The 24,801-nt window shown below is 46.5% G+C and overlaps 1 protein-coding gene across 1 annotated transcript; it reads right to left on the reverse strand.

Annotated features, from left to right (window-relative positions):
- Positions 1 to 904: 904 nt before the first annotated feature.
- RAC2 (Rac family small GTPase 2) lies at positions 905 to 21,777 on the reverse strand. Its single transcript, XM_033162784.1, has 7 exons — positions 21,600 to 21,777; positions 17,975 to 18,046; positions 14,756 to 14,873; positions 12,756 to 12,818; positions 10,775 to 10,934; positions 5,712 to 5,844; positions 905 to 2,269 (listed from the first exon to the last, which is right to left on the reverse strand). Exons 1-6 carry the CDS (start codon positions 21,632 to 21,634, stop codon positions 5,714 to 5,716), a joined length of 579 nt encoding a protein of 192 aa, XP_033018675.1. The 5' UTR covers positions 21,635 to 21,777; the 3' UTR covers positions 905 to 2,269; positions 5,712 to 5,713.
- Between the last annotated feature and the right edge of the window lie 3,024 nt (positions 21,778 to 24,801).

The following is a 24,801-nucleotide window of genomic DNA, read 5'->3' on the forward strand; positions in this document are numbered from 1 at the left end:
AGGGTCTCCTAACAACTCCCAGCATCCTTAACAAGCTCCCATAATTCTTTGGGGGAAGCTATATCACTGTTTGAAGTGGTATCATAGAGCTTTAAATGTATGGTGTGAATGTGGCCTTAGATCACAGAAATAAACCTGATGGAGGCTTCCTCACATCCCTTCTTCTGGCCTGTTGAATGTCCAAGTGGCTCTTGCAGGCTGCTTTCTTGCCTTCGCCTCATGTCTGGGGTCATACCACTTGGGACTCCACAGCTCAGCCGCCCCGAGTTTGCATGGCTGGATTAGAGGTGACAGAATGCTGGAATCCCAGAAGTCCTTTCAAAAGGCTCCTGAATGAGGAGAGAAGGATTGGAGGACTGCAACCAATCATGCAAGCGGGGGCAGAGGGGGAAGGGAACTAACCAATGGGAAGAGGGAGGAAGCCAACAACAACCCACCCTTCCCAGATCCTGGTATGTCAGGATCGTGAAGGCGAGGGAAAGAAGGTAGCATCTCTGGGAGGAAATCTTGAGTTGCTCACCTACACACAGATGACCCAGCAACATGGGACAGACCATCCAATGGTGAAGTGAGTCTTTCTTCCCCTTATCAAGGAACTTGGGCAGCTGATTGGCTCAAGCCAAGGACTGGAGGCAAAAGTAGCCATGGACCTGACTTATCTATGACACATCACATCTCCTTTAGCTTGAACTCCATAATTGCACCTAGGTCAAAAATCCCTCAGAACATCCCCAGGGTCCCAGGATGAGGATTTGCTGTAGGTCAGAGTTTGCGAAAGGAGATGCAATGTATGAGCTGCAAGCTTCTTAGCAAAGTAGCAGACATGTCGTCATCAGAGAGGCCCATCCCTGAATACCCATCTGTTTATCATAATTCTTTAGAACCAGCACAAGACAAGGGTGGCAGAAGGAAAGAGAGAGATAATTTATTGAGCCTTGTTTGCGATGCTGAGATCAGGGACAGAGAGGTTATATGGGGAGATTTCAGAGAACAAGGGCACTTGCACACAAGAGCCCTTTAGCACAGCTGAAGCACTGCTTTTATACAATTGGCTAGAAGTGGAATTAAAACAGAGTTACCACACAAGAAAATTTATGTAGTGCAGTATTCTCCAAAGTCAAAACAAGTTCAATACCTTGCTACACAAATACAGTTGTCACAATACACAAAGCGCAACAGGCTGAATGATAATAACTGTGGAAATTTCACTGGTTATTTCCTATCGTAAAGGTCTAGTCCAGTATGTGCAACATATACAGTTCATATGTACGGTGTATAACCTATGGGGCTAATTCCAATGCTAATATGATAGGAAATAACCAGTAAAAATTTCACAGTTATTATCATTCAGCTTTGTGTATTGTGTGGTATTTTCCAGCAATACAAGGGTCAAGATCATCCATTAATTACTCAGAAGAAAGATCCATTCAGCAAAGGTCCTTTCCAGTGGCATTCAAACGCTTTCTGTTTTACTATTTCATGTGGGTATAAGTTGAAAATGCTGAATGGCATTTCTAAATTGCCCCAGTGTCAGTTTCTCTTCCCCACGGGGAATTGGGGTGTGTGTGGGGGGAGAAGAGATGTTAAGTACTTATTTTCTCTTATTCTCCCCCTCTTTTCTTTGGTTAATGGTGAAATAGCACTTTTATGATGCTATCTCACCATTAAAATAAGTAAACAAAGGTGTAGTGAGATGAAAGCAGTAATTAGAAGCTCCTCTCCCATCCACAGGGAGAGAAACTATCCTTGGAGCAATTTAGAAAGGCTATTAAAGGTGCAAAGTACACTATGTTAACCAAAAATCCTTTAGCCAAGATCACCAGGAAGCAATAAAACAGAATGAACCTTCAAAGGGGAACTGGAAAGTACAGAAGCCTTGAAACCCCTTAATAGCGCTTTCCCTGTCCACACTGAAGAGACTGGTGCTACAATTGCACTAAACTTTTTTTAAAACAATAGCCATAGATTAGGTTGGGGGGTGGAGGTGGGAACCACAGGCCAATGAATCAGAAAAAACAACAGAACACAGCAGACTAAATATGGTGTAATGGGGAGGCTTCCTAACAAGTGAGGAATTCCAGAAGGCAATTCCAGACTAAATAACTAGTGTGGAAGCATCCACTCCCCCCTTCCCCCCAAAAATCTCAAAACTCTTCACTGGCATCACTTAGGGAGATACAGGAGAGGAATCCAGTCTTTAGTCTCTATCCAATCAGCAAAGCCCAGAGAAAGGAGCAATTTCATTGGGTGAGGGAGCCGGGTCTGGAATCTGTAAGGCAAATAAAAAGAGTCAGTCTGCGCCATCCGCAAGTGAGACTTCCATGTGGCAGTGCAGTGGGGACTTCCAAGCATCCTTTATAAGGTCAGGTTTCCTTTGGGGGAATTGTGCTGGAGACTTATGGTCAGTGGAGAGTCCTTTTCTATTCATGGTGTTTGCTTGATGGACACCTGCCCACAGCTCTAACAAACCAAAAAAGAGGAAAGAAAGAGCAATGGTGGGCTAGTTCACTGGGACTTCTCTTGGGCTCCCAGCAACCCTTTCTTCTTGCAGCTCCTCAGCCCTTTGTTGTTGAGGGTAACTAGAGCCACTCATTAAAGATTGGTCTGGGGGGGAAGGAGAGGGAGAGTACAGATGATATCATCAGCCTGGCTGCTGCTGACTAAAGCTGAGTCAGGAGAGCTGTTTCTTTTTGTGTTAGATGCCAAAGCAGCAGTAGGCAACATCTATTTTCAGCAAGCTCCCCTCTCATTTTCAGTTGAGTGTCCATCCAAATTTTCTTGACTTTCTTACCAAATGTGTAAGGGGAGAAATAACGCATTCCTCCTTTATGCATTCAGTGAATATGTGAGGGGAAAGTGGGGCTGCCCCTGAATTTTAATAAAGTAGAGCCCCTTCACATGACCGGTAAATGGGTGGACCTACAGGCTGGACCATAAAGAAGACTGATCGCCAAAGAATTGATGCTTTTGAATTATGGTGCTGGAGGAGACTCTTGAGAGTCCCATGGACGGCAAAAAGATCAAACTTATCCATCCTTAAAGAAATCAGCCCTGAGTGCTCACTAGAAGGGCAGATCCTGAAGTTGAGGCTCCAGTACTTTGGCCACCTCATGAGAAGAGAAGACTCCCTGGAAAAGACCCTGATGTTGGGAAAGATGGAGGGCACAAGGAGAAGGGGACGACAGAGGATAAGATGGTTGGACAGTGTTCTCGAAGCAACTGGCATGAGTTTGGCCAAACTGCAGGAGGCAGTGAAAGATAGGCGTGCCTGGCGTGCTCTGGTCCACGGGGTCACGAAGAGTCGGACACGACTGAACGACTGAACAACAACAACAACAACAACAGGTTGAATAAATGAAATTTTAAAATACATTTAAAGCAAACAACTCCCCCAAGGAATCCTGGTAGTGGTAGTTTACCACCACCTCACAGAGCTCCACCCAGGATTCTCTGGGGGAAGTTAGGGTGCATATGTTAAGATTTACATACAAACCTTATTTCCATCCTATACACACACATATAGCATCAGAAACTCATCTCATGCTTAGAAAATCTCACTCATTCATCTGGTCTATTTTGATTCCATTGCCGAATAAAAGACATCTGAGTTCTTTTTAAAAGTCTGTATTTCCCCTTTCCACAGCAGTTTGCAGCCAGCAATTTAATCCATGACCATACTGTTCCAGATCTTCCATTGATCAGCTGTCGGGACACAGGATGTTCTCCAAGCTTTTGCTAGCAAAGTCAGCTAGCATATGTGTAACTAATTATAGTTATATAGTCTCTCCTTATTTGGTTTTTAACATGTCCCCCAAATATTGTTAGAGGGTTTAATTGAAACTCTAAGCTTGTGATAACTCTTAGGCTTTGAATTGTTGTTTGCCAGTATTCATTAACCAGGCTACAGTCCCACCAGATGTGAGCAAAAGTGCCTTTCTTCTCCTACACTTTGAATGCACGTGTGACACAGCTAGGAGTATATTTGGTATTTTAACTGGGGTATAATTGTGCCTAGGTGTTGTTTTGTGAATTTCTCCTTTAAATTTACATCTATTCAGTACCTTTCCCCTAGAAAAATAACTGCCGGTACTCACCATGAAGTTGTTAAAGTAAGTGGCACATTTTTAACAACAAACAAGAGGGGGCGGTACTGCGTACCCTTGAGTACCACCTGGGGGAAGCACTGCATCTATTACCTATCTTACAAGGGCCTGTACACATAATTCCTCTGTACCTCCGATAGTCATAGTGAACTCTCCCAATTCTGTTTTGCAATACTGATTTTGCGACTGCTTGGGACTAATAAAATTTTATACCTTTTCGACAGCAAACATTTTTTGTTTTCCAGAAACTAATTTTCTCAAATAACATGGGATCCCTTTCCATATCTACTGCTCTTGTAATATTTTCAGTATAGCTCCTTATTGGCAGATACTGCAAAAATCAGCAGATGGAGATTGACTTGCTGTTCTGCTAATTGACTTTATGAGAGCATAACCCCCTGAAATATAGTGTCTTTGAATCTGGTTATGTCCTCTCTAATCCAGGCGGAATAGCCTCGTATTTCTTTCATTTTCTGAAAGCCCATACTTCAGAGGAAGTTTCCAGGGCCAAAAACATTATCCATACTTTCCCCATATTTTAACAAAACTGGTCTCTTGATTTCACTTTGCTGCACCTTTCCTTGTTTCTGTTTATTACATCTGAATCAATATGATAACAGGGAGTTGGTTCCTATTTGCTCTCCCATCCATGGTGAGGTATCTCTGAATTCCCAATCTGTAAGGTAAAAGGTAAAGGACCCCTGGATGGTTAAGTCCAGTCAAAGGCGGCCATGGGGTTGCGGCGCTCATCTCACCTTCAGGTCAAGAGAGCTGGCATTTGTCTACAGACAGCTTTCCGGGTCATGTGTCCAGCATGACTAAATTGCTTCTGGCACAATGGAACACTGTGACAGAAACCAGAGTGCACGGAAATGCCATTTACCTTCCCGCCACAGCAGTACCTATTTATCTACTTGCACTGGCATGCTTTCGAATTGCTAGGTAGGCAGGAGCTGGGACAGAGCAACAGGAGCTCACCCCATCACGGGGATTTGAACTGACGACCTTCCAATCGGGAAGCCCAACCCGCATCCCAATCCCAATCTGTATAAGGGAATTAACAGTAAGTCACAGAATGATTCTGTTTAGGGTTTTCCCTCCCAGCCACAGTCTCATTATCTGGCAGGTCTCTTTCCCACAATCTCTGTTAAGATAAAAGTGGTTCAGGAACTGGTGGAAGGGGCGGCAGTTTAGGTAGGACTGGAGACAGTGGGAAGCCACTAAGAGTGAATCAGATGTTGAGCCAGAATCAATTCCTCCTCCCAGGATGAAGGGATGCTGGCCCTGGCATGAACAGACTGTGCAAGCTCAACACACCCAGAGAACTGCCTGTTTGCTCAGGACTCCGTCCATTTGCCACACTAAGTGTTATGACTTGTCCCATCCTTCCAAAAAGTGTCACTCATTGAATCAGTGTCTTAGCTTCCACCTAGCCACATATCTGGTCCTCTGGTACACCTGCTGCACCTTGTAACCATGCCTTGTTTATGTACCATTCTGATTTAAGCATTAAAGACCTTTGCAGAAACCAAGCTGGACGTTTGAGCTCTCCGTCTGGCAGTGAGGGCCAAGACAGAGGAAGGCCTTTGCCAGTACTTACTTACTTACCCTTAAAGGATTCTGCACCCCCTTTTCTTTGTCTTTGTGGGTTGTGGACAGAGAACTGCCCGAATTGCCTCATCAAACACTGTTTTCAGGCCACGCTGAGTCAGTGCTGAGCATTCGAGGTATTTCACTGCATCTGTGAGTACAAAAAAGGGCAACATTCTGAGGAAGGAGCGCATTTTAAACTCAAACAAATCACAGCCTAGCTTGGTTGCTCCCTGGTGATATATATATATTTTTTAAATAAGAATAAAGGAAGCTGCAGTGACCATGTAGGCTCTAGTGGGCCCCAAGATATCTGTCTCAGCCCAGGTGTTGACACTAGGCCTCTTTGATGCTGCCATCATCTTGTTCTTTGGGTGGTCATGGGGTGTTTAATGAGCTGATGGGCCCTGGACTTTGACTACCAAGTGCTGCTCCATCTGCAGAACTGCTGTAACATACAGCAAAGTGGGTTCTCCTTCATGGAGAGCACGTGTTGCGGTGGGGGCTAACTAGTCACCCCTCTGTTGCTGGGCAGGATAGTATGGATGGCCACAACTATGATTGGGCTCTGGGTGTTGTTGGGATGATTTATATGTAGCAATTTGTTGAGGGACAGCCCAGGGCCTATATATTACCATGTACGCAGCGTGGGAGCTCTCCTGGCTGCGTGCACCAGATCACCCGCCCTCCCTCCCTTATTTTAGGCCTCTGCGTTGACCATGCTATGCCTGTCATGGGGTTGTCTGCTTTTGTTTTTTTTTTTTTATAAGAATTTATTGGCATTTTTCTATAACAAACATATACCCACACCCACACCTACAATTAAACAAATGCAAAACAGATAAAACAAATACAAACAATGTCAAGCTTTCTTATTGCATCTTTCTAGAAAAAAAAATTTTCCTAATTCCATATCTTGACTTTTGACTTCCCCTGCCTTTTCACCTTCGAGTTTATATCCTTGATCTATTTTATAACCATTTCTCCTACAAAAAAAAAAACCTTAACTTCAATTATATAATTACATTCAATTATATCTTCAACATTTACTAAAAATGCATCATCATAATAATACCTCACCATTTAATCTTCTAAATCCATAAACTTAATCCACTTAAATTCACTTTGCTTACACTCCACCTCATAGATCTTCGCAAATCATTCGCATCTAATCTATCTCTTCTATCCTTAAGGTTGCTGCTAGTAACGTAAAAACTTGAAATATCTCCTTTCATGTTCAAATAAAAAATATAACAAAGTGTTGTTGACAGTATTCACCCTCCGATTTCAATTTACCATATCAGGCTGCTTAAAGTTTTACTTAATGCTTCACCCCACACCCCCTCTGTCCATTATTCTTCTCCTGATGGCATCAGCACTGAACTTCCATATCTCTTCCCTCTCCAAGTGTCCACAGATCCAGGCACAGTCCAAACCTCTCCTTGCCGCGAGTTCAGAGGTGTTCCTCTCATCATCTCTCAGCTTCTTCGGTTCTTTGTAACATTCCTTTTCTTCTTGTAGATACCTTAATTCTCTGTCCCTGGCCCCCGAGCTCACACCTCGGGGACTGGATATACGAAATCTTAACGTCGCCTTGGGGCTGCCACCCCCAAAAGGCGAATTTCTTCTCCGAAGTAGCTCATTCATTTCACTCCATCTTTGCATCCATCCTCTCAGCTCTTTGGCAAGGCTTTCTTCCAAAGTATCAAAAGTTTTGTATGCCTCCTCTGTGGGCAATTGGTTCCATTTCAGACCCCCACACAAGGCTTTGACTTTTCTATAAAGCAGTTCCACCTTCAAGGCAGTAAGTCTCTGTTCGTCCGTTAGTCCAGAGTTCAGTGCCAGTTCAAGGACGAAACCCAGCATACTGGCAGAGGAGGAGGAAGCGGGTGTCAAATTTCTACTCCCCTCTTTGTTCATCGCCATTTTCCTGAACTGGAGCGCAAATACCGCAACTTTAAAAGGAGATATTTTCCTCTAGTTAACTTCCCAAAAGAAAAGTTTGCCAGTCTCCTGTGTCAATTTTGAATACATTGTAACCAGTTCTGTAGCAGCAATCACTCAAATTGGTTAGATTCTTGAGCTCGAAGGGAGGGAGGGCAGGCTGCCATTCTCCTTCCCCCCGGATCGTTCCAAAAGCACGATTTCCAATCAAATTCTTTACTCACGACCACCGGGTTCTTTTAGCTCCATTCTTCACAGGTAGAACTTGGACGCTCACCGCGGGCTCTGTCGCCGCATTTGCATCCCGGTTGGGGCATGTCCCCGAAGCCCGGCTCCGTTTGCCCTTCACCCCCACTCCCCCTTTACAGGGGGGGCAAGGGAAGGGTTCAGAGCCTCCGCGGGCGCAGCCGGGGAGCCCAGGGTGCGGGACGCTCTTCCCGCACCCCAACCGGAGCCGCGCGCTGCGGTAGCGCGGCTCCTAACCCCCGGGATGGACAAGGCGCTTCGGACCCGAAGCAGCCTTCGACCACCCGGCGATGGCGTCGCCGCCGGAAGAGGGGTTGTCTGCTTTTGGGGCAGGGGCCTGGTAGGAATTTTTTCCATTTGGCTGATTGGCTGGTGCCATCTGGTTTTCTCCTTCTGCGTAGCAATTAGTCACAATTTGTAAGGTTGGCGGTTAGGCATTGGTTATAAATTGGTTGGTGGAGGGGCAGAGTTGGCTGCAGTTGCCCCTCCTATGCTGAGAAGGGGCAGGTTGGCTGTGGTTGCCCCTTCAATGCTGCTGCTGTGTGGGGAATTCCGTTAAAGGAATCCAGGGGCTCGCCATGCTTGTCCGTATCCCCCGGTCGGGGGCCAGGGCCCACACAAGAGCCCCTGGGAGTATTAGGGGAGAACGGGCACACATTCTCTCCCAAAGTGTTTTCCCCTTTACTGACACCACAGGCGGGTGAATGTCAGTTCTGTCCCCAGTGGGACAGATAGTCTTAACCAATGCCTAAGCAACCACTCACTTATTTTGTATTTTAATAAAGTTGTGGCCAAAATAATGCCAAAAACCTTAAACTTATATTCTGGTATGAAGTGTATTTCATTTGAGGGGTGGTTGGGGACCTCAACACGCAAATAGATTTCACCATTTGCTTAAACAGTCTGGTGCTTTATTCGTTTGCTTTAATTTTCTGCATTCGTCTATTTGCTTCCTTTATTTATTCGCTGTTTTAAACTTGTTGTCTCTTTGCTGCCCTAGGAACCTAATTCATCATATTAATTTACCAAGTCCTGAACAAATTAGGCTCTTGCTCAACCTACGTATCCCCAAATGCCCCACCACTTAGGTCTTGGAGCTGCGGTGGAAAGGAAAGATGAATTCACCTACGCAGGAAAGAACGGGGTTGCTTGTACAATGAGAGAAAGGGGCCTTGAAAATGAGCGAGTGCAGCTTGTCACCCTTTGCTGGTTAGCGCCAGATCACACGGCAGGAAAAGGAAGTTGTGGCTGAACAGTGTTTCAACTGACAGATCTCTGAAGACCAGTTCCGGACAGAGAAAGCCAGGGAGTGGAGAGGAGGAAGAGGAAGTCTGAAAAGATCAGCAGCTCCAATGTTCACAGTTACGGCAAAAGCAGTCGGATGAACTACTGATAGTGAGGTCATCCTGCACAGGAAGGGAAATAAGCAGGCAGCAGGTGGGAGTCCTCCAAGATTGGCATCATCTTGGCATCTGAGGCAAAAAGGCTGCTGCCTTCCTTCACAAGCCGTCTCCTCTGCAAATGGGCTCCATTGTAACCTCTGCTAGCAAAAGCAGTGTGCATCATTCTAAGATGGTGCAATGAGGCAGCATCCTACAGGAGTAGCATGGGCACCAATTCACCCAGTGCAGTTTTTGCAATGGTAGAAAAATGGCTCTGCTGCAATATAGATATGAGAACTGGAGAGCAGCATTGATGCATAGGAAGGTGCGTGCACAGAATCAGGCAAGGAGCCCCACCACACACACACTTTTGATGTGGCCATGTGCGCATTCGTTAAAAGTGCATACCAAAAATGTGTTCACAATGAGAAATTCACACCGAAATGCTGGGGAATATTTATGAAAATGAATACAGGCGTCCTCCCACTTATATGTGATTGACTTGCGCACAACTGCACACATACGCAGTGACAGGAAATAATGAAATAATTCAATTCCAACTAGGAAATGGCAGGGGAGAGAGATACCCTCCCCAGAACCCAAAGAAGATGTCGATGAGGGCGGAGGAAGCCCCAAAGACACCAGAGGCATAGCAGGGCTTTGTTTATGCTGCTCAGCCTCCCCGCTCAACAGCTGACGTGCAGGGTAGTGCAGCAGCAGCCACAAGTTTCCCACATGTCGTCCAGCCTACTGGCAGTCCTAGAGCTTCGATTCTAGTTGTGGGAATTTTGATATACAGTGCTTTTGTTATGGATTGGAGAGAGAGGAGCAGAGAGGGCATTTAAAGGGTGTTAAGGGGGTGCTCCCCACTTCTGGAAATTTCACTTATGTGTGCGGGCACCCAGAATGTATGCCCCATGGAGGGCCGTCTTAGAGGGATCGGCCGCCATGGCGTGCTGATCCCTCGGCGCCCCTGGCGTGCCGCCTCTCCGCCTGCCTCCCTCCCGCGCTGGCCGCCCCTCGGGAATGGGGGTGGGTGAGTGGGGGATGAGGGGCGTGGCGTTGGAGCGGCGCGGGGCTTTGCGTGCCCTTCCAGCGCTCCACCTGGGGCTCCGGGAGGCGAGGGTGGCCGGCTTGCAGCCTGCCTGCCCGCCCATGGGGGCGGGTTGGGGAGCGGGAGCCCCGGGGGGCCCGGCGCCCTGGTGCGTCGCGCCACCAGCCCCTATGGACGAGACGGCCCTGGCCCCATGCAAATTGTAAATTGCAAATTGTTGCAGAAATGTGGAAAACTGAATTTAAGGCTGAGAAAAGGAGAAAAGGAGAGACCTGAAATGGACAGATCCTTCCAGAATTGGAAGTGGCGAGTCTTGTTGCACTCATGTCCTGACTACGAGCTACCAATAGGCATCTGGTTGGCCGCTGTGACTAGATGGGTCACCCCCCTGACCCAACATGTTCTTATGCTGGTTTCCACAATTTTAACAGCCCCACCACCTCAACCTCACATACCAATTTCCTTGGCCAGTGCAAGGCCTTGTGGGTACGTAATGGGTGCCAACTTCTTCTCTTTGAGCTTCTCTATGGTGTCCTTGTCATCTCGGAGATCCAGCTTTGTGCCCACGAGGATCATGGGAGTGCTAGGGCAGTGATGCCGTACTTCAGGGAACCACTAGAAGAAAGTTCAAGATTTGAAGTGGGAAGAGTGATGTGAGAAACAAGAGAGAGAGAGAGAGAGAAACTGGGCTATATTTTGTATCATTGTAGTCTATCTATCTTTACAGATGATAAGAATTGTCTTGCTGGATCAAAACAAACCTAATATTACCACTCTTGCCAAGGTGGTGCCTTCCAGATGTTTGGAAGTTGCAGTACAAAACATCTGGAGGGCACCAGCTTGGCAAGGGCTGATTCACACAATCCCTATACATGATAGGGTCATCTTCTAAGAAAAATCTAACTTTAAAGCAGTCCAGGGGCTCTGATTTTGATATGCGCGCTGGAGATGAGGAGTTTGATCTTTTCTCCTGTATCTTTTCCCTGATCTATATTTCACCCCCATGCTGGTAATAGTGGGGAAATAAATACAGGCATCTATATTTACACACACAAACACACACACACACCAGATCCAACAAATAGTATCTTTGGGATATGGGCGGGGAGTAAATTTAAACTGGAAAAGTGGCACAGGAGGAAACAGTTAAGCATCGCCTCCCCAATGCTGCTGCTCTGATGAAACCCAGACCTCTCCACAACTGTTTCTGAAGCACAACCAGTCAATAACCAGGAGGTTTCATCATGGAACTCTTGTATCACATATTGTTATTTTTTTTGCCTAGGACCAGCTCCAGGTTTGCATGGCTCCGCCACCTTCCATTCATCATGCTGCTGCCACCTACCCATTTGTAACAGGCAGACCCAGTTCCCCTTCTGTATCCTCCCACTTCTCCATCCTGTTAAAGTCCATTTTCTGCAGGCAGGTGTGTGGGAGGAAGCTACCCACAGACAGGAAGAGAAACAGTGGGGAGGTGTGGACAGAGGAGAAAGTGGAAGCAACAGCACAGGTGGGGAGGAGGAAGTGGAAGCAACACTGGTCCCTTGGCAGATTTCTGGCAGCATCACTTGGTGCCTCTGGGACTCATTTTGTTCCTAAAGGCTATGATGGTACAAGCTGATCTTCATGGTGGAGGTGGTACAAAGGAAAGGAGGTGGTCTTTCAAAACCTAGGCGTTGGCATTTCAATGGTCCCCTCGACTAAGCCCTATTAAATTTGTCAATTGCAAGGGATCAAAGCTGTCAGGGCTGGAGTCAGAGGCAGATCAGCAATAAAGGAAGCAGAGCTCTGTTGTCAATTAAGTTGACTCTATATTCAAGGAAATAAACATGCAACTCGGCCTAGTGGTCTCAGCAACACTCCCCAGTAGGTCTTGTTCCTATGGAATAGTTGCCAGGACTGAAGGTCCCTGCCTCCCACCCTTTCTAAGGCCCCTCCTCTCCCAGTCTCAAACTGCATCTGTGCACCCCTGATCTCTGTTCTGCTCTTCTCGTTACTCTCCAAGTTCTTGGAGACCAGGGGAGAGGGGAGCTGGTCTCAGCAGGAGAGGGAGACTTCCTGGATTCTTCAGCAGTCTCTTGACCTCCTCTGGTTCAGCCTCAGAGTCTGAACTGCTCCCTGTCACAGGCTCTTCCTGCTCACCAAGCCCTGTTGCCCCTTCAGCATCCAGCGCCTTCACCCTATCTTCTCCCTCTGACCACTCCTCAGTGTCCCACCACCAATCCCCTGGCTCTCAGCCTTCCTCCTCTGGGGTTCCCCTTGGGGGTTCCCTGGCTGGTGCCTCCCACTACTCCATTTCATCCAGCCAGCCCCTGCCAAAAGCATCCAGGGTCACCATGTTTTCCATGCTGCAGCTGGCCCCGAGACCAAGTTTGATCAATTTCTCATGTGTCCTGTGCCTCCTCCCTCCACTGACAAACACCAGGATGATCTCACCTTAGCACGGACATTCTCATAAGATGCGGGGCTGACTAGAGAGAAGCAGATGAGGAAGACGTCCTGTGGGCATAAAATAAAAAAGGACACTTTAAAAGTCACACTGAGGGTTGGTGCTGTCTCGTGTAGCAAAACACAAAACACACCAAATATTTATATAGTGCTTTGCCCAAGTACTCAAAGCATTTCACGTACTTCAGCACAGCAATTTTTAACAACCTCCCTGTAAGGTGGGGCACTATAATTTATTTCCATATTAGCCAGTTATAAAGTGACAGGGTGAAAACAACAACAACCCTGCAAACAGTGCATTAAACCACGCAGATCAAACTAAATAAATATAATCAGGGAAAATTAATATTAGAACCAAAGATGAATGGCAACTTAAACTGATGGAATATGCACAGCTTGCAGACTTAACTTATAGAATAAGAGAACAAGAATAATGCACGTTTAAAGAAGACTGGAAAATGTTTACTGACTATATAGGTGAAAATTGTGTTTATTTAAAAACACTGGTAGCATTAAGATAAATTCAACAGTGTAAATAAGTTTTGATGGATGTAACAATGGATTACTGAATGGATTGTTCGTGTAAAATATGCAGGGATGTATGGTATGTAAAATGAACCACGGAAGGAGAAGAAGGGAAGTCATTGATTTAAGGTTGTTTAAATGAATATTTTGAAATGTAATTTAGAAAATGTAATAAAAAAATTAAAAAACAAAAACAAAATGATTATTAGCACACTCCAGTGGTTTTTCATTAGACTGCAAAAATTAGAGCACGATCCGATTAAGCATTTTTGGGGGGTTCCATTGATTTTAATAAGTGAGTTCATTATCTCTTTCATTGAAATAAATAAACGACACAAATAATACGCTAAACATTAGAGAAGGAAGATTGCACTGACGTACTAAACTGATTGAGTGACAGAACTTACTAGTGCTATTTCACGAATTAGTGAAAGGGAACCTAAAAACTGAAGAAGGGTGTAGGGCAGGACATGTTCCTTCTGACATCCTAGGATAACCTTTATTAGTTACCTTTGATTCTTGTCACCATCCCACATACAGGCAGGTGGGCATCTTTTCTACATTACAGAGGACCGCCCTTTGATTGAAGGTCTATCTGTTCCAAGTCCTGATGCTGCTGGACTCCAACTCCCATCAGCCCCAGCAAACCTGACCAATGGCCAGCGATAATGGGAGCTGTAGTTCAGCAGCATCCAGATGGCAAAATGTTTCCCACACGTGACACAGAGTATTAGCTTTTTTTGATCCATTTCTGGCTTTCTCTGACAGTTCATCTTAGTCTATGACAGGAAGAAGAGGTGAATTTGGCCTATTGCATTTTTTTCATGCAGAGAAGCCACAGCTGCTTAAATACTTGCTTATGTTTTTCTATTTAAGTTAGAAAGCCCTGGTCTCCTTTGTATCTGTGAGAGCAGGGGAAAGGCAGTACCAAAAGGGAAAACATAAGCCAAGACCTACACCAGTGCTGAAAAATATGACTGAATTTTGCAGAATAAACATAATAAAAAGTTCTATTGTCTTTTGATTCTGAAGGATAATACAGTCAAATGTGATTTGCTCTTTAGAGGCAGAAGCGGTGTTGAGTGGTCTGCTTCAGGTCACTGGGAGACCCTCACACAGGTCAATCATCAACAAGGTGGTATACCAAGCATAGAGTCTGAGGTGGTTGACACTGGGAAAGTTGCTCTTTTAGGTCCTTGTGCCCTGAGCCACTTACGGCTCTGGTAGCTCACTGACAGCCAGTGCAGTGCTTTCAGGACCAGGCACACATTGTCCCATTGAGCTGCTACACTTAGCATCCTATCAGCTGCCTTCAACACTAGGTGCAGCCTCCAAATTGTCTCAAAGGGCAGCCCCACAGACAGTGCATTGGTGTAGTCCAGCTATAGGGAGGTCACCAGAGCATGGATAACTGAGTCCAAAACTGCAGAGAAAATGCATATGAGAAAGCAAGAGGAACTCACTGTCTGAGGATAGGAGAGAGGTCTCAAGCGGTCATAGTCCTCCTGGCCAGCTGTATCCCACAACCCCAGGTTTACAGGTTTGCTATCAACCATTACATTGGCAGAGTAGTTATCAAATCTGTAACAAAAGTAGGTGTCAGTTCCTTAAAGTTTACAGAGCCAGTGTGGTGTAGTGGTTAAGAGCAGTAGACTCGTAATCTGGGGAACCGGGTTCGCGTCTCCGCTCCTCCACATGCAGCTGCTAGGTGACCTTGGGCTAGTCACACTTCTTTGAAGTCTCTCAGCCCCACTCACCTCACAGAGTGTTTGTTGTGGGGGAGGAAGCGAAAGGAGAATGTTAGCCGCTTTGAGACTCCTTCGGGTAGTGAAAAGCAGGATATCAAATCCAAACTCTTCTTCTTCTTCTTCTTCTTCTTCGGGTTGCCATATTTCAATAAGTGGAAAGCCGGATGCAAAAGTTGTTGAGCTTTATTTTGGCAAAGTTGAGCTTTTGGGCAGTTTCCCAGTCTATCCCCTCTGCACCCAGCAGCCACATATGCTACACAGAAATCCTCTCCAGAGGGAATGGGTTTATGGGACGGCTGTGGTAAGGGGGGGGGGAATTGCTTAAAACTGGGCATGGGAGAATGTGTGGAAACTGTCATGATGTACTGTAGTTAGACATTAGGTGGCACTGAAATTTATTGTATCTGGGTGGAGTCGGGCGTTTCCTGTTACTGTTCTTTTTTAGTTTAAGGGAGAGAGGCAATATAGTTCTTGTTCTGGCTTACTGACACATGAAGCCTCATAAGTTTTCCATGACAGATCCTAAATAAGTTAATTTAAGGAAATTAATGGCAGGGAAGTTTCCCACCTCCACCCCTCTTTTAACACACATTGGGTAAAAATATAACTACAGCCCTCTATAAACCTCTTAACTTCCTATGGTTGCTACTTAGGGGACACGTAACGTGTCATTCCAGCACATAACCTTTGCAGTGATATCACAGCAAGCCCGTGCATCACAACAGTGGCCTGGTTTTTGTTTTTTGAAATTAATAATTCTGGGCTGCACCACTTTGGATTGGAGGGGTGTTTCTGTGTCACAGTTTTAATCACCTCCCATATAAGTAGCTCCCTGCATGTATACTAAGCCTAAACTAAACCCTTTTCAGCCAGAGGTCAACATGCCAGTGGTGGGCGGGGCCAGGGACAAAAGTGGGTGGAGCAATACATGACAATGTTACCTTTGCACAGCTGGCTAATTTCTACACATACATTTCTGAATTATCAGAACACATAACAGTCAAGCGAAAACACACAAGGAGAAGGGGTGTGACCCAGGGAGTGTCCCAAAGGCCAAGACAGAGAAGCCTTGGAAGCCTGAGCTTCCAAACCCCTTCTCTACACTAAACCAATATGCAAATGAAGCAATTGATTCCCAGCTATAGTCTGAACAACTCAAGAATGTTACTATGTCCCTCCAGCCCAAGGCTACCTCAAGATGGTGCCCCGGGCAGCATAACCAATGGTCAGAGAGTTGTAGTCAGCAACACCTTATGCGGCCTCTGAGCTTTCCCAACCGCCATGAAGTGTGTTTTATCCTAATAAATAGTGATTCAAATTTACAACAACAAAAACCCCATATTCTCCTCCTTAAGCCCATTTGTGAGGAGGATACAAGAACTATATCACCATTGAATTCATTTTATTTGTATACCGCTTTCGCACAAAGAAATCATGCTCAAAGCGGCTCACATATCAAACACACTGCAAAAAACATTTTCATAATAGCATAGCAAAACAACAGCATGGCAACCATTTCATGGCATAGCAAAAATAATAACCATTTCATAATAACAGAGCAGAAAAAGCACAGTTTGAAAACACACATTCCAATACTGAGAAGATAACATACAGCAGAAAGAGAAACTAGCCTCTCTGCAGTGGACAATAAGTAACACTGGATACAGCAGTAATACTATTATTTACATATAAATTAAACAACGCTGCTGCACATCCCCGGAGCTTCGGATATTATTGGATAGTTCTCCAGAGTGTCCTACCCTTTACTGAGGTATGGATGGTGAAGCCTTTTGATTAAATAAAGCGGTCTGCCATCAATACTGCAGTCCTGTCTATTAAAAAGAAATGGCCCACCCACCTGGTGGTGTCCTAGTCCTCCACTTGAGAAAAAAGCTGGTTCACAATTTTCAGTTGAAATAGACCAAGTCATATTACAAATATATATAGCAATATACTTCCTTTTGGTCATGTGCTGTGCAGAAGGCTGGATGGGATCTTTTGTTTCTATCTTGTTTTCAGTGTGTGTGTGTGTGTGTGTGTGTGTACAATGGACGGCCTCTGGCTAACCAATAAAGACCTTGACTATTAGGCAGATCCACATACACATACACACTGCTCTGCCATTAGCTTTCATCTAAGGGAATGCAATTATTGTGATATTGTGGGATGTAACACCACAAAAGGCAGTCAAATACAACATTGCCTGTTTGCCCAGAGTGGACACACAGGGGGATGTTACTCCAGCCAGGAAGACTTCCTGTCACACCTGGTCTGGAGCTTCCTTCCCCTGTGTGTGACCAGGTAGATGGGCGTGACCCTGGGAGACCCCATAAAGGGGCTAGTCATGCAGCCATCTTCCCTTCTCCTTCTTTTGATGCTCTGGGTGCTTTTTGCTGTCTGCTGGCTCTCAGCCAACAGAACATGGGCTCATTTCTCACAAGAGGAATCCACACCTTTCTCTGTATCTGTAACTACAAGCTAAAGCCTGCCTTCAGGATCATATTGTGAACTGAATGTAAGTAAACTTCTCATTACTTAAAAAAAAAGACTGTTGTATCTTTATTGTTTTTAAGAGGGAATAAAGGGGAATTTATCAGGAACAAATCCAATCTGGACAAGCCAGCCTGGATTGCTTAATTTAAGAGATTCAAACAAATCTACCAACTAGCTTCCTGCAAAATACAGGGGAATGTAGTCTGCTACTAGCATGAGTGAGGAAAGATAATATTGAATCAATATATCCTCTCCTACTATCCACCACATTCCCACAGATACTGCACTTACATGAGCTGTGGGGACTTGCTACCTTCTTATTTTCTCTCTACAGGCCAAAGACTTAGCGGAGAAACAAAAATAAGCTTTCCACTCAATTCTTCGAAAGCTCAAGGTTCACAACCTCCAGATCCTTTGCCTCTGAGCTGCAACCATACTCACACGGTAGGGATGTATTCTCCTGGGAAGGCATTTGTGGTGTAGCTGATCAGGAGGCAGGTTTTACCCACAGCTCTGTAGAAAAGGGGAAAGATGCACATGGCACATATTATTCTAGTTTCTGCAGTAATATGCCTGCTAACGAAGCAGAACAGGGAGTACAGATAGTAGGGAAAGGGGGAGCCTCCCTCCAAGGCCCCCTTCTAATCCCAAGGTAATGAAAAGCTGGAAGGAATGCAAGAAAATGTGTCACTTTCATTCATATATTCATTCGTTAAATTCACCTTCCCATTTAACAACAGCAGCAGCAACAACAACAACTCAAAGCAACTGGTATGTTTTCAAACCAGTTGAAATACACAGCAATAGTAAAATAAAAATAATTTAAATGGTATTTAAAATTCTCAATAGATAATTTAAAAGCTGGTGTAGTTGGATAGGTGGTGGTGGGGGGACATTATAAATGGGAAGGGTTGGTGGAGCAGGGTTTCAACCTGCTACAAATCTCGAGCAGTGAAAAGGATTAGTGGGTGTGCCACAATGTCTGTGACGTTGTGGGTGCCACCACTGAAAATACCCTGCTCTGCATATTTACAGATTGTGCCTCTCTAAAAGAAGGTATATAGAGCAGGACATTGCATGGGATGGTGACATGGTTCATACAAGATTTTAACAGGGTGATCCTATACGTGTCTACTCTGAAGCAAGTGTCACTGGGTTCAACAGGTAAGTGGGTATAGGACTGTAACCTAAACTAGGACCCAAACCCAATGAAGCTCAGATGAGCTCTCAACAATGGCTAATATGGGAAGCCATTTTTGCAGAGTAGAATAGAATAGGGCTCCGTGCTCGGCCTCCTGCTGCCCACACGAAATTGGGTGGGGGGGAGGAGACAGAGATTTGGGGGAGCAGCCCCCTCCTTGAATTTTTTTGGGGGCCTAAAGACCCCTCAGGCCCTACTACCTGGTGCATCTGCCAGATCCTTTTAGTTAGAGATTGAATATATAATCTAGTTCATACACATACTTGCCCTACTGAACTGCTCAAGAGAACGGTGCTTTCTGTTTTCTAAAATTTGCATGCATATGTGAGAAAGAGAACTTACAGACTTCCTCCTTGGGGTATTTTTTAAGAGGAAGGGACTGGTAAAGTGCAGGGAGTGGGAAAATCTCTTTGTCTGCTGCTGGCCCAGGTGACACCCTTATCCATAACTCCTGGCATTGCAATATCTCTCCTCCTCCCCCCTAACTGTCCATAGTGCTACTTAGCAGATGCTTGCACAGATCCTATCCAAGATGCAAGAAACTAAAGCTGCAGTCCAAGGAAGTGGAGGGATGGGGGAGAAATGGGATTCAGTTTGCTTTTACAGGGAAACCTATCGAATTGGTACTTTCCCAAACAATGTGTGAATGAAAACCTAGGAATCTTTCAAAATTCACACTTCTCTGAATTTTGCATTGTAGTTCTCCAGCCAATTAATGTGCACCAAAATGCATATTCTGGGGCAAAGTGTGTATAAAAATGTGTTCATTAGAAAATAATATGCAAAAATGTGTTGCATTAGGGGAAACTGACACCCTCCCAAAAATGTGTACATTAGCAGAAATTGCCTTCAAAAATGTATGCATTAGGAGAAATTCTCATTAAAATGTTGATTAAGTTTCATGCGCAATTTTTTTAATGATGTGGAAATGTGGAAAAGTGAATTTAAGATTGTGAAAATGGGAAACCAGAACCTGGCATATTTGTACATTCCTAAACTGAGTCGGGCTTTCATCTAAGAAAACGTGTAGGATCGAGCTGCAAATCTCAGACAGAGAGAAGTTGAAAGCTTGTATAGGAGCCAGCTTCTGTTTGTGGAAAATAATACTTTTTTGAGTCACCCAGAGCACATCAGCAGAAAGGAGGTGAAGATGCTGCCCAATGAAGAAGTCTTTGTACTGCAAGCACTTTCCTGAGCTGAACCTTTCACAAGCTGGTGCAGTAAAAGATGCTCCCATTTCGTGCTGCTCATTTCTCACCCCACCATCCATCATGGCGGCTTCTGACTCTGGCCCTCTCCAATCAGCAACTAGTTTTGCTGGGGGAGTACTTAGAAAAAGGAAGAGGTGTGTGTCAGGCCAAAGACCTAACTCCACCTGCACACATCTACTGTTGCATGGTGGGAAGCCCACAATCCATCTGGCTCCCCATGTTTTCACCTCTCACCTGGAAACTGTTGGGCCAGGTAGTATTCTCCCAGAGGCCCACATTTAGCCCATGCCCCTCCAGCTGCTGGCCCAATTGCTGATCTTTAGCAAACAACAGGAAGTGATTATTCTGGTTACACCTTTAAGGGTCACATAGGTGCCTTATACACTATAGAAACTCTTAGTGCCGTAGGCTGCCAGGGTGAAAAGGCCTCCACTTTTGCCCGTGGGTGGTCACTTGCATATTCTCTCTTGAGAACCTTTAGGGGTGTCCACATGCTGCATTCAACCTGCATGTACAACCTGTGTACATAAATAATTGAGCTGTACACTCATACAGTGATCCACGTGTAACATTCAGTAAGTGCCCATTCTACGTACCCAATAACCTAAGCTGCACAAATCAAGAGGTGTACACTTTCACACAAGCACTCGTTGTACATGTGTCGAGGCAGATTGGCGTAATGTGTGAACCAGCCCAATGGAACATAGACGGTTGGTCCATCTAGCTTAACCTTGTCTACAACGACTGGCTATGACGCGCCGGGGTTTCAGGAAGGGGACATTCCCAACCCTACCTGGAGATGCTAGGGATTGAACCTGGGAATTTCTGTGTGCAAAGCAGATATCCTACCACTGAGCTGTGGCCCTTCTTCTAAGGGTGTTTTAGATTAATGAATCTTCTCAGCACAGCAGGGAAAGATCCCAGGGAAGGATTCAGAAAGTAATGTGTGTGTGTGGTGCATGTACGTATAATGCAGAGAAAGCATGGCCTAAATGCAGGGTTGCCAATATAAGGGCCACATCTTCACTTGCAATTCATCTCAGAGATGACTCTGCTGTCCCACCCTTCAAACCTGCCAACCCACAGAATGCAACTGTTTCTGGAAATGCTGTCAGAAAGACCAGGGAAGTACTCCTATAATTCCCACAGAAAGTAGCCACGTACCATTTGGAACTGGACAATACACTTCTGCAATCTGTCCTGGACCCCACAAGCAATGCCATAAAATGCAACACAGAAATAACACACTCTGTATCCAAGTCAGAATTTATCGGAAAGCACCTTCTTCTTATGCAACATATTGAAATGGGGGTGGGAAACCTGTGGCCCTCTAAGATGTTGCTGGACTCCAACTCCCATCATCCCTGACCATTGGCCATTCTAGCTGGGACTGATGGACCATTGCTCATACTAGCTGGAGCCCCACGATATCTGACAGGGCCACAAGTCGCCCACTCCTGGCCTAAGGCGTGATCTCCCCCACCCTTGATTGCTCTTGAAGCAAGTCACAGTTCCTTCCTGTGCTTGCATGGCCTCTCGGAAAGACAGACAGAGAGAAGCTGTCAGTGCTGGGGCATCGGAGCAAGGAAGGATCTACTCCAAGGAAGAGTCACTCCTTCCCTCACTCCTGTCCCCTCAAGCAAATGGTACATACCCATCTCCGACCACCACACACTTGATGGCTTGCATGGCTGTGGCCTAGCAGACTTATGGAGTTCGGTTGAGTCCCCGGGTCAAATCTAACGGCTCGCAAGCGATGATGGCGGAAAGCCTCCGGCAGTTATGTCAAAACCGAAGCTGAATTGAACAGCAGCTTGTGGGTTAGGGAGGAAAGGGAAGAGAGGCTGTTTCTCAACCCGCCCACTGGTCCCTTCCCCCCACCAGGCAGCCGGGGAGGGGCATGTGCAAGCATGCCATTTCGAGAGATATTTTCTATCTTTGCTTGCCCCATATGGCTAGCCATTTCCTTTCATCACACTCTGTGACTCCAGGCTTTGGACTTGTAGGGGAAGCTACTTGTGCAGCTTCCAAACATCCAGAAGAGCAGATGGAGGGGTGGGGGAAGCACAGAAAGGGAGCCTCTTCTCTTTTGTAGCATTCCTAGTTTAGGAGAAGATATCTGGGTGAGGAATGGATTGGGCTCATAGCTCTCTCTGATCCCCTGGTGAAGAAAGAGAGAAGCCACTTTCATCCAATGGGGAATGAAGGGTTTCCGTGTTTAATAAGACACTGACAAAGTTGCAGGTTGCCACCGATATTTTGCCCGAGGGATTCAAGAGCATACCGGAAATTTAGGTTTGTGTAATTAAAGTGGATTAAAGCGCTCTGTCATCCGAGTGCAATCGTCGAAATCAACTTTCTGCAGTTAGACCAAATGCTCAATAAAGACCAAACACTGTCTAAGCTTTGTGCAAGCAAGCAAGTCTGAATGGATGCCCATTAAAGAGATCACCTGGAGAATGAAACCAACAACTCCCAAAAGAAAAGGGGCCTCTTAAAATTGAGCCATGAGCCCATCCATAAATCTTTCAATCACTCAGTTTATGTCTATTCTTTGATGCACAGGAAACCACAGGAGGGGGGCTCTTGTGCTTGGCTCCTGTTTGTGGGTTTCCCACAGGCATCTGCGAGGCCACTGTGAGAACAGGATGCTGGACCAGATGGGCCTGATCCAGCAGGCTCTTATGTTCTTATAAGTAATGTGACCCAAGAAGAGAGTGTGTGCCCACTCACTGGAAACCCGCCTCTTTAAAAGCAAATTGGTGTGTTTTAATTAAGGGTGAATTGTCCATGTGGTCATTGCAGCTATCACTTGACAAATTACAGCTTTCATTAGTCTTCACGCTGCTCCGCTAACAAGCACACAATTAATTACTGCCATTGCCTGTACCAAGTCATTACGAAACAATGGGGAGCAGGACGGCACCTTAGTGATCTGTCATGTGTCAGCTACTGAACCATAGTGAGGTAATTTCGTTCCTGTGAAGGGGCAATTGGATCATGTCCCTAGATACTATGAGGCTGGCTTTCAGAAGAAGGGATTGTGACAACAGTGATTACACAACTCAAAAGATAATTGCTAAATTACCATCAATATGCCTTCTCATTCCATCTCCACCTCTTGTTTCTGTAGGGCTTTCTTCCAGAGCACTTTCAAGATCTCTCCTCTGCAAATTTTCCCCCATTCTGCTGTCATGGGGCATCACCCATAGTGGTGCAATTTGGTCATTTCAGACTTGGGACATAGTGGTCTCATTACAAACTATTGTGTATCAAGGATGGACAAAATGTGCAAATTAACACATCCTTGCACAAATTTCAGTTTCTCTCAGTTTCTCATTTTTCCTTTTTTTTAAAAAAAAAACAACACGTTTTTTGTGATGGCCTGGGAGTCAGACTCTGATGCTGAACCTGAGGGATCCCAGCCTGCACAGGATTCCCCGCCTCCAGAACCAGCTGAGCCGGGGCCAGGGCTTGAGCCTGAAGGATCCCCACCTGTGCTGGATCCCCAGGTGCAGGCATCAGCAGAGTCTGCTCTGGCTCCTGATGGGAGGGAGGACCCATTGCCTGCAGGTGCTCCACTCCCAGCCTCTTCAGAGGAAGCTGAGGCACCCCCTGGGTCCAGTAACCCACCAGCCTCTCCTGAGCTACAGAGGCTCAGGGCAGAGAGGCGAAGGGAGTTAAGTGTCTGCAGGAGGAGTGCTCGCCTCCAGGCCCGGAGGAGAGGCGAGTCTCCGGAGGATCGGGACCGCCCTAAGCATAGGGCCAGATAAAAGCCAGCCAGACCCAGCCCAAGTTGCGTGAGCAACTTAGTTGCAAGCGTGTGCTCAACCTGCAACCTTGTGCCTGAACCTGCCTTGGACCTTGACCTGCTCCCTGCCTTGCTCCCCGCCGGATTGACCTCCTTTGGACCCCTAGACCCAGGACTGGACTTGGACCTCGCTTCATGGACAAACCCTTGGGGCCAGCACAGTTTGCTCACGCCACACCCGCACTCCCCCTTCGCTGGGGTGCGTTCGGGAGGAACTAGTAGCCATGGCTGACCAGGCGGCTGCGCTAGTGGCATTGGCCCAGGAGAACCAGGCCTTGACCCACACCGTGCAGCAGCTAAGCAATGCGGTTACGGCGCTTCAGCAGCGTTTGGATGCCCTACCGGCTCCTGGGGCCGCCGCCCCAGCTCCTGGCAAGTACCCAGTGGCCCTGCCAGAGAAATTTGATGGGTCCCCAGCCAGCTTTCCCATGTTTCTCGCCCAGGCCAAGCTGTATATTCAGGGGCGAGCTCGGGATTTCCCTGACGACCGCACCAAGGTGCACTTCCTGATCAGCTTGCTGAAGGACCAGGCGGCCAAGTGGGCGTTGCCGCTGCTCCGGCAAGACTCCCCCTTGCTGACAGACTATACGGGGTTCTGCAATCATCTGGAAACCACGTTCGCCAACCCTCAGAAGGGGAGTCAAGCCAATCGGGCAATTCGGCGGTTGAAACAGGGCAAGTCCACAGTGGCCACCTACGCCACGGAATTTCGGCTGCTGGCGCAGGACTTGACCTGGAACGACTCTGCCCTGCGGGACCAGTATCTCGAGGGACTTTCAGACGAGATACTGGATCAGCTGGCCACGTTGGATCGCCCTGCCACACTGGATGCCCTCATCCAACGGAGTCTGCAGATAGACGATCGGTTGGAGCACCGTCGCCAGGCCCGGGGCCGCCGGCACTCCGGGTTCCCGGCGCCGGTGCTTCCCTGCAGTTCCGTGGCCAGAGCTGAGTCATTGGAGGAGCCGATGCAGCTCGGGGCAGCGCGGCCTCGCCTCTCCCCCTCGGAAAAGACTCGGCGTCGGGAGGGGAACCTGTGTCTCTA

This window comes from Lacerta agilis, chromosome 10, assembly GCF_009819535.1.
Source record: "Lacerta agilis isolate rLacAgi1 chromosome 10, rLacAgi1.pri, whole genome shotgun sequence".
Taxonomy (NCBI): Eukaryota; Metazoa; Chordata; class Lepidosauria; order Squamata; family Lacertidae; genus Lacerta; species Lacerta agilis.